This window comes from Photinus pyralis, unplaced genomic scaffold, assembly GCF_008802855.1.
Source record: "Photinus pyralis isolate 1611_PpyrPB1 unplaced genomic scaffold, Ppyr1.3 Ppyr1.4_LG2, whole genome shotgun sequence".
NCBI lineage: Eukaryota > Metazoa > Arthropoda > Insecta > Coleoptera > Lampyridae > Photinus > Photinus pyralis.
In genome coordinates this window covers 33,353,133-33,363,941 of record NW_022170403.1, presented here as the reverse complement: position 1 = coordinate 33,363,941, position 10,809 = coordinate 33,353,133, and the positions used below count along the sequence as shown (strand labels likewise).

The 10,809-nt window shown below is 34.4% G+C and overlaps 1 protein-coding gene across 1 annotated transcript; it reads left to right on the top strand.

The window, feature by feature from the left end:
- Positions 1 to 2,684: 2,684 nt before the first annotated feature.
- LOC116162732 lies at positions 2,685 to 4,091 on the top strand. Its single transcript, XM_031476421.1, has 5 exons — positions 2,685 to 2,821; positions 2,886 to 3,259; positions 3,312 to 3,489; positions 3,540 to 3,642; positions 4,026 to 4,091. The coding sequence occupies exons 2-5, from the start codon at positions 3,197 to 3,199 to the stop codon at positions 4,063 to 4,065; spliced, it is 384 nt and encodes a 127-aa protein (XP_031332281.1). The 5' UTR covers positions 2,685 to 2,821; positions 2,886 to 3,196; the 3' UTR covers positions 4,066 to 4,091.
- The last annotated feature ends 6,718 nt before the right edge of the window (positions 4,092 to 10,809 follow it).

Here is a 10,809-nt window from a genome sequence, read left to right as displayed (position 1 = left end):
GAAGTTTCATTAGGTATAGATACAATTTCTAAAATTTTGGTTTTAATACCGCCATTGGATTCGTCAAAGTATTGAATAAGAATTGGCAGCAATTTTGTAGCGCCGTAATTGCTAGTATCACAAGAAATACTTATAAATGCAATATTTTCAAGGTCCTTCATTATTTGTAGTGTGGATAACGGAGAGAGAACGTTTTTAACAATTGCGGTGGCTTTTGTTCTATTGCACGTTGCGTCTTTTGCAATACTGGAATCACTAAATATTAATTTATTTAAGTCCATGGTGCAGTCCAGAGACAAAAATGAAAAATGATGGTTTATGGTATGATACGCCATAGTTCCTTCAGCAGCGCGGACTTTATAGTCGTCACCACATTTTTTAAAAAATGTGTCAATTTTTGAAGTACTTGCTTGATTTTGGTCCCATTTTTTATGTTTGTTGGTGTCTAAATGTTCTTGAATATCATGTGAACCTTTGTTTGCAATCGAAATTGTAGAAGAACAAAGCGTGCAAACAACTTCCCAACTGTATTTGCCACTTCTTAAAAACGGATATTTCCTTTGCAGCTCGTCATTAAAAATACATTTCCTTTTGGGCATTTTTACTATTCTGAAATAGTGAAAAAACATAGAAATTAGGTAATACAAAACTACTATTATAGACTGATGGACTATCGTTAGGTTTATGAACGATATGAATTAGCTTAGGTAGGAGACGATATAATAATAATGTTAGCATCTTACCTTTGTAATTTTTGTGGAATGTTCTGAATCCTGCTGCACGTGCACGTTATCCGAAACCACGAAACGGACAACAAAACAGAGACGAAGCCGCTACAGCAAAATTACAGCATGAATCACGAATCACGATTCGCGCGCGCGCCGCACCGCGTACGCGCTAATCACGAAAAAAATGAGAGGTTACGGCGTTACTCTATATATAGACCGTAAACTGATCATGTTGACGTCATTGATGGTTTGATTTATCAATATTTTGATCAAAAGTTTTCTGTTTGTTAAATCCCGGACAAATCAAAAATGTTCCCCGGACATACCCCGGACGCGCAAAAAAAGAGGACAGTGTCCGGGGAAAAGAGGACGGATGGCAACGCTATGTAAGTAGAATCCATATATTTATGTTTATTGTTTATTTACTACGAGCATTAATTGCAACGTAAAATTTGTAGGCTGGTATTCGATGTCACATTTTATTTTTCTTTGCCTCGTTGGTTATTTAGATTTATAATTTTATATATTTATTATTTATAAATTTATTGGATTTAGATTGTGTATTAAGGACTAGTGAAGATTTTCGCGAAAGAAGAGATTCCTACTATCGTCCACCAAATCGAGATACTCCTTTGATTTCAATTTCAGAATTAAACTTTGTATCTGACTTTATTTTAGACCCTATGCATTTGTTACATTTAGGAATTATGAGAGCACTTTTATTACTGTGGAATAGTGGAGGAATTCCACACCAATTGTCAATTGCACAACGTAAGGGAATATCAGAAAAATTACTAATGTTACGATCATGCATTCCTTTAAAATTCGCTCGTCGCCCAAGAGAGCTAAAGGATTTATTGCGTTGGAAAGCTACTGAACTTTTCTTTTCTCTTTTCTCTTATATTTTGGTCCAGTTGTTTTAAAAGATTTTTTGCAGGAAAGTAGTTATCAGAGCTTCTTAATGTTTCATGTTGCCATAACTATATTATCTAATCCACTTCTATGCAAAGAAGCTAATAATCGTAATTACTCCCGCCATTTATTGAGACACTTTGTATATCAGGTTGCAAATATATATCATGAACGTTATATTTCCCATAATTTTCACAATTTAATTCATATTGTGGACGATTGTGACCATTTTATAAAATTGATACCAAATTTTTCATGTTGTGACATATCTGCGTATTCCTTCGAAAATTATTTATACACAATAAAAAAATTAGTACGGGGAAAATCCAAACCACTGGAACAAATTAGTCGTAGAATAGTTGAATTATTCACATCTTCCAAATTTAATGAAAAATATTTTGTCCAACCAACATGTGAAGTTAAATTTGGATCAATTCATACCAGGATTCATACTGATGGACCACTCCCTGCACAATGATTTTCTCCTCAATACAGAAAAGCAGTTTTTCCAAATTTTACTCTAGCAATTGATTCCCAAGCAGATAACTGTTGTGGTATGAAAAATGGGGACATTGTTTTAATTGAAAATTTTGCATACCTACTTACCGGAAACAAAAACCCAAGTTGTAATTGGTAGAAAATTTGAAGAAACTGGCCCTTTCTTTTCTCTGAATAATTTTTCAAGCTCCTCAACTCAATAGGTGTTCACAAAGTTAAAAAATGAGGAAACTTGGAAAATCTTGGACAAGTTCAGATATATTGTTTAAATATGTTCGATTGACTTATAAAAATGGATTTGTGGTCTTCCCATTATTACACTCATCATCTAACTAATGTTTTACTTCTAAATTTTAAGAGCGTTTGTATCTGGTACCTACTTAAAGCACTGTGCTTTATTATCTTTAGAAGAACCTTGTTTTGTCCTCTTATTAAAACATTGTAGGCTATTTTTCCAACTGTGTATATTCTGTTTTTTTTAAAGTATACAAAATTATGGACATTAATTTAAAAAATGGACGAATATGATGTAATTCCAAATAAATGGTTACGATATGGAACATCGGCCTTCTGTCCAACTGCAAAACCAATGGGTACAATAAATCGGCTAGTAAAGCAGAGTTCTGAACCAGAAGCTGACTGGGACGTAATAGACAACATTGAAATAATAAAAAGTGATTATGGTAAGTCATTTTTTCAAATTATGAATTGTAACGGCTTCTTTATTTTATCTCATTCACACTTTAGAATATAATGAAAAGCTACATTGGATCTTAATAATACGAATTTTGTCATAATGAAACTGGTTTGTTGGTCCAATGATGGACACACACTTACACAGAAAATGAAGCCCGAGGTAGAGGGCAAAGGAAGGCAAAAAGAATGCGTGACGACAATTATAGCACATCAGAACCGGAGACTAGTCCGAAATAACAAGTTTATATGAAGTTCAAAACCAGCTATCGGCAAATAAGACACAAGCGGTGGACAGGGAAGACAATGAATTAGACGATAATACTAATAACGAGGACACTTTACAGTACTTTCCAATTCAAACCATGGCAGACCTAAATGTCTTTGAAGAAAAATTATCTTCCGATCATGTGTTTTGTAATGCAGTGGTTAGTATTTTGATTTTCATAAAATATAATTTAATTTTGACATTTCTTATAGATTACTGCTTTGGAGACGCAGTTAGAGAAGTCATCAGAAAACAAGACGGCTCGTAGTTTTGTTCGTTTAACGATGGCTCCGGCGCTACTCCAAAAGTTTTCATGGAAAAGCCAGAAACGAAAGGACAGACTAGAAAAGAAGGCGTTTGTGGAGTTAAAACTCTACCAATTAATGCTGGGTAATGATTACTTTCATAAATTTCGTCATGTAATTTGTTGATTTTTATAGGAGTTTTAAAAAAAATTTGGAAAATTTCCAATGTGCAGAGAGTGGAAGCTAGTGTGTCCAATTACATTGCACACTCTCGAAGTCCTATTCCACCTACAGAAGAGTGAGTATTTTTCTTCAAATATGAAAACTTACTATTGCTAGCAGTAGTGGTACAGTGCAGTACGAAACCTGTCAATAATTATTGTATGTATCCTATCAAAAACTTATTGATTGTCAGTAGGTATAGTCGCAACAGTCACAAGCAAATTGATTTAACTGGTGCAAATAAAAAGAAATAGAATAGTAAAAAGTATAGAAATCTATAATAATTGACAAGTTTCTTTCTATTACGTAGGTACATTAATAGGTATATTAGTACCTACTTTTTTTAATGCATGTACAGTACCTACACACATTTCTCCACTCATCATTAAGTATCACTTCAATACAAAGACAACGTGGATATAATGAGCATAGACGTTAATTTTTTGTTTTTGTTAATAGATCAAATTTCGAGAAGGAAGATCCTATGGAGAATGTGTAAATATACCGTGTACAGTTAAAATTACAGTTTATTTTATATTAGTTTAGTATTAGCCAATAGAATTAGGCTAAATATTGTATTATTTTTTATACAGTGTGAGCAACAATGATTGAAGCGTGCGTCATCACCGCTTGTTCCTATTAATATCAAAACTACCTTCTTTGTATGGAGTTGTATACGAAAATGACTTTCCGAAATAACGTTATGCGCTGTCACAGTGACGTGCGTCTATTCGTATTTCGTATCTTGTGCTGAATCGTCGTGCAGTTTTGTTTTGGGTTTTTAGTTGCTGTCGTTTAGTCATCGTTAAGGATGGCTTTAACGGACATACACAACAAGTTTCTATTGGAAGCGTACTTTCGTACTGGAGAACGTCAGGAAAACGGAGAATGGACGTATTCTTATCAGAATTGTTTTGTTCAATTTCGACAACAGTTTCCTGATGTTTACATTGAAGACGCAACACTACGACAACGTATTCGTCGTATCGTACACCGTTTTCGTGAAACAGGAAGCATTTCAAAAGGAAAATCTACAGGTAGACCAACAGTTCTCACCGAAGAAGTTGTGGACGACATCCAACACAGAATGGATGTAAGTCCTAATAAATCAATGCGACGTTTGTCTGCACAAAGTGGTGTTTCGTATGGTTCATGTCGGAAGGGCTGCAAAAAGGTTCTTCACTTATACCCATACAAAGTGTCAGTTGTTCAACAGCTTTTACCAGCCGATTTTGAACGTCGTTTGGAATATTGCAACTGGTTTAACAATAATCTAAATGATAACAATCTGCTCGACCTTACATTTTTTACGGATGAAGCATGGTTTCACCTTAGCGGTTATGTTAATTCTCAAAATTATCGAACCTGGTCAGCGGAAAATCCTCACGTATTTGTTGAAACTGCGTTACATCCACTAAAGATAGGTGTATGGTTCGCAATGTCTCGTCGACGACTTATTGGTCCAATTTTTTTTAACAACAACATAAATGCAGCAAACTATCGGCAGCTGATATTGGAACCGTTTCTTAATGAACTTCATGACGATGAGCTACTACATGGCTTTTTCCAGCAAGACGGGGCCACAGCTCATACCGCAAGAGTAACTCTTCAATACCTTCAAGAATTTTTTGATGACCGAATAATTAGTAGAGGTATTTGGCCTCCACGGTCACCAGATTTAACGCCTCTTGATTATTTTCTGTTTGGTCATTTGAAAAACTCAGTATACAAGACACGTTTACATAATCTCGAAGAACTTCAAGATGCCATTCGCCAAGCAGCAGATGAAATCACACCTGTAGTGTTAAACAATGTTTTTGACAATATGAAGAGAAGGGTGAATTTGTGTATACATGCAAACGGACATCATTTTGAACAGTGTATGTAATTTTTTGTGTTGTTAAATGTTTTTGTGTTTTTTCCGTTAATTTAATTTAAATTCGAATCTGCGCCGCTGCTTTTAAATCAAATCAGCATATGCTATGAGCGGCACATTGCCAATTTAGCTGAAGCGGCACGCTTCAATCTTTGTTGCTCACTCTGTACTTAGGTATTCTTTTAATATCAATGTTGTTTAAATTCAACAATTATATTTAAAAAAGCAGATATTGATTTGGTTTTAATTTAAGATGCCTTATAGATTTTTCACATCCTTAAAACTTCTGTTTTACAGGTTTATCACAGATGCAAATTTGATGTTTTTTTATCTGATGTTTTGTTGTAAAAAAACATCAAGATATCATATGTCTAACATGTGTTTTGACATGTTTTACATGTGTATCAAATTGTTTGTACATCATTACTACTTATGTTTTACAGGATATCACAGATGCAAATCTAATGTTTCACTATAAAAAAACATCTATATTTCATATGTCTAACATGTGTTTTTTACATGTTTTACAGGTTTATCACAGATGTAAAACTGATGTTTCACTGTAAAAAGACACCTCAATTTCATATGTTCAACACGGGTTTGTAGCATGTTTTACATGTGCAAAACTTACATTGCACTTGTTTTACAGTTGTTAAAACTGCTGTTTACAAATAAAAAATGATTACTTTTGATGTAAAAACCAACATTTTACATATGTTCGGAAAATGTTCCACAACTGTTTACACTACTAAAAACATAAGTTTTTGCTACTTGGGACAGAGTTTATCCCGCAATTGGTACTGATCATCAACTACTGTTATCTCGATTTCAGGTACATTCCTTAGAAGTTCGCAGAACTCTGTCAAGCCTTAACTTTCTCTTCAATTTGTTACACAATAACCTAGATTGTCCATCTCTTCTTTCCCTCATTCGGTTCCATGTGCCACGTTCTTCGGCTCGTAATGTAGGTATATACTTTCAATTGTGCTAAGGCCAATACAAACTTACTTTGTAAATCACCAATATTTGTTATGGTAAGCAACTTTAACAAAATTGCTAATATGTGTGACATTAACACTTGCTCAGTATCTGATCTTAAAAGATTGATGGAATATTTTTAATTTTATTTTTAATCTTGTTTAAGTTTAATATCATTTAATTTGGTTTTTATTAGGTTAGCGGTTAAGATATTAGTATATTTAGTTATTGTGCTTTCTTAGATTATTAATTGTCCTATAATTGGAATTTTATTCTGTTGGGCAATAAATCATATTATTATTATTATTATTATTATTATTAACTCTTTTCAATATTAATGATAAACCCAAGCGATTTTAATAACTTGGCGGTAATACGCATGTTATCTAAACAATCCTCAAATGTTTTGCCCAGTAGCAAAAAATCATCCTAATATAAAACTGAGAAATAACCCTTATTTCTTAAAACCTCTTTGTGCCCAATGTATCATATTTGATACCAACCAGATAATAAAGCGGCATATTTGAATTATGGTTCCAGGAGGTGCTGCAACCTGTTGGTGATTTACACTAAGCTTAGTTTATACTAATACACAAGGTTTTGATCTGTAATAGTTTCTGAAATGTATGTAGGCATGCTGGATTTAACAGTTACTTATTGCTTGTGACGTGTTTGGTGCATTGCATAATTTATCTGCAATTATTCTTGGCATCCCCTTCTCAAGGCAAGTAAATATTTTTTTTTACAAAGAATAACTACCATAGTTTCAAAATAAATAAGTAGTTATACTAGGGTATAGAAATAAAGGTAGTTATTTACCCTAAGAAGCAATATATCATATTTGATATTCTGGGCACTAACAAAAAAACTGCATTTTTTTTGTACAAGACACAGAAGATTGACCAATTTTATTGTCCTTATGTGTATGTTCTTGTTTACTATTCAGATGCAACGTAAGGTAAAGACAACTCAGAAAGATAAGATTCTTCATAAATTTGTGGCGCCGCCAATTGACAGTGACGACGAATATTTACCCGAGTCTGATTCTGATCCTGAAGATCTGGAACCTATGTCAGATGGCGACAGCGATAGCTCAAGCGACATTCCCTTATCTCAACTTTGCGGATCAAAGAAGAAAAACACTCGCCCCTCTCAAATTTCGACGCTAGTTACCGCAAATTCTGCAAAACCCACACCAACCTGGCAAAGTATTGAGGAAGACGATGTAGACCTTTGGGAACCTGTCGACTATTTCAAAATTTTCTTTACCGACAACTTGCTGCAACACATTGTGGAACAGTCAAATTTATATTGTGTGCAACAAAATCCAAATAAGGCTCTAAACCTTACGGTTGCTGATCTGGAACAATTTATTGGTGTAACGATGTGTATGTCAATTTTTGATCTTCATCGAACCCGAAACTATTGGAAAGAAGATTTCAGATTACCACAAGTAGCAGACGTGATGAGTAGAAATCGTTACGAGGAGATTAGCAGATACCTCCATTTCAATAATAATGACGAAATGCCAGAAAGACACGTCGATAACTTTGACAGGCTTTATAAGATCCGTCCTCTTTTAGACAGCCTTGTCTCAAAATGTCAGAGCATTCCTTTGCAAGGTCAAATGTTTTCTGTTGATGAGCAGATCATCCCTTTCAAGGGAAAATCATTTTTGAAAACTTACAACCCAAAAAAACCCCATAAATGGGGATACAAACTCTTTGCACTGTGTGATGTTTATGGGACCGTCTATAATTTTGAAATTTATACTGGAAAAATCCTTCCTAAACCTTTTCATCGCGATATTGGAGCAAGTGGAAACATCGTCCTACAATTATCCAACATTATCCCTAATGATCAAAATTATCTTCTCTACTTTGATAACTGGTTTTCGTCGCCACTTCTATTAGTGGAATTGTACAGAAGGGGAATTGGCGCCATGGGAACCATCAGACTACAAAGGTTTCCCGGATGCACCTTCACTAGTGATGCAGATCTAAAAAAGAAGGCCCGAGGAGCATATGAGGAAAAAGAATCGGCAGTCGAAAGTGTGAATATTCGAACAATAAAATGGTTTGACAGTAAGGGCGTTGTTTTAGCCACTACCTTTTCAAGCGCTGAACCAGTCCGTGAAGTTGAAAGATGGGACAAAAAAGAGAAGAAGAGGGTAATAATTCAAAAGCCCCATGCTGTTGATGTATATAATAAGTTTATGGGTGGAGTAGACCTCCTTGATGGCCAAATAGCTTATTATCGAATACATGTTAGATCTAAGAAATATTACATGAGATTCTTTTATCACTTCATTGATCTAATGACGGTAAATGCATGGAATTGGTACAAAAAAGACTGCAAAATCGCAAGGTGCCCAAAGAATGAAATAAAGGACCAACTCTCTTTCAAAACATCTGTTGCGAAAAGCTTATGCCTTTACAGGAAGTCTACTTTAGACAAAAAACGTGGCAGGCCCTCTAACGAAAGAGACAGCGTTGGAAGGGAATATGAACAAAAGAAAAGAAGAGGACCTACAGCACCACTTCCATCCTTTGATGTTCGGAGGGATCAGACAGGCCATTGGCCCATTGTAGTAGACAAACGACTTCACTGCAAATATCCTGGTTGCAAAAAACTCTCGAGTATAAAGTGCTCTAAATGTAATGTTCATTTATGTTTACGAAAAGATAAGAATTGCTTTGTTCAAATACATATATGAAGTAAATAAAGTGTAATCTTTTTATGGCTGGTTTTTGCAGTAAGTGCCCAAGATATCATATTTGATACAAAGCTGTATTTTCAAAATAAAAAACTTTTTTTCAAAATTGACCAAAAATTATTATTCAGTTACGCATAAATTAGTGCTACACACAACTAAATATTTTTTTCTAATTGTAAAAGAAAATTGGGCACAAAGAGGTTAAGAGGGACAGAATTGGTTTCATTAATTTTGTAAAAATCAAAGGCGCGCATGATAATCCAAACGGCATGGCATTGATTCAAAAAGTAGATCGTATTTACTTGGATCTAAATCTAAGTTGTCTTTTATTTTTCCAATCTTCTAGGGATTGCCTTTTTTGACAGCGGCCTTGTTAAGATTGCACTGTAGGAAACCACAAAAATTAGTGAAAACAATCAATTGTAAGTAGATTACAATTGCATTAAGAAAACCTATATGCCATAACGCTACTGAAAATTTGACAGGTCCGTTGTTAATTTTAGTTTAAGGTGACATTTCGTCCTTTGAGGTTGTGCTTAATTAATAGCATTAGTGTATAAAATGGACATTTTTTAACATGGCATTTTATTTCCAAAAATCCATGTTTGTGGGTCGATTTTGTTACACATCGTGATTTATAAAATGGTTTTCGTACTAATAACGATAAACCAGTAACATTAATTTCAAAAACCAGCTTCCTTCCTTTAATCGCAATTGGATGAACGGTTTAGCATGCATAAAAAACATAGACCGGCAAACATTCAATTTTACTTATATAGATATAGTATGGAATAATGATAAAACTTACTCACGTGAATCTGTACAGAAATAAAGAAAGCGATGAATGAATGAATGGAAGCAGCACAAATAGAACGTAATTCTAAGTAACTAATTGATTATCCAATGCGAATATACTTTTTTTTTTACAAAATCAGGCCTTCCACGGGAAAGTATTAAGTACAGACTCCTGAAAGAAATTGAAAAGCAGGCTTAATTGTTAATTAGAGTCTCATTTGAACGGTTAATTAATTTGTATTATAGGCGGCATGCCCTTCATTCTGTCGTTAAATATAATGTTTGGCAGTTCGTTAGAAAAACTCTTTTCATAGGGTAATTCCGGGATAGATGCCACTGCGGTAGAGATGCCGAACTCGTTTTTCTGCAAATATTAACGGTCAGGTGACTTCACTGTGCAATTAAGTTGTAGCGCTATTTACGGTGATCAAACGGATGTCATAACCGCTGAAAAATTCAACTGTAGAGGTAAGTTATGAACTATTATACGTTTTTAGCATGTCGAAAATTTCCAAGTGCATGAGTTCAACTTGTTTATTGACTACATAAACATACGTTGTATATTATTTGCATATAACAAGGTGATAGAGTAATAAGTAGGGTTATGTTTCGTTGCGCTAGCCATGCATTTGCAAGCATTCAGTTCTTCTTACATCGTTAGGCATCTCTCCCTGACAAACGGGAGAGATGCCAATTTCATTCAGGGTGTGATGCCGTTAACCACTGTTGTATATTTTTTAGAAATGCCTACTGTGTATACAAAAAAATGCCCTTCGCGAGGTAAATGGACCGAGGAAATGCTGCGTACTGTTGTACAAAGTGTTTCTGATGGAACAGATATTAATGAAGCCGCGAGAATATATAATATTCCACTTCGA

Excerpts from the sequence above, each read along its gene's own strand:
- LOC116162732 (XM_031476421.1), top strand. The coding sequence starts at position 3,197 with ATGGCAGACCTAAATGTCTTTGAAGAAAAATTATCTTCCGATCATGTG. Across the intron at positions 3,490-3,539 it reads ACTCTACCAATTAATGCTGG|GAGTTTTAAAAAAAATTTGG; the intron begins GTAATGATTACT and ends TGATTTTTATAG. Across the intron at positions 3,643-4,025 it reads CCTATTCCACCTACAGAAGA|ATCAAATTTCGAGAAGGAAG; the intron begins GTGAGTATTTTT and ends TTTTGTTAATAG.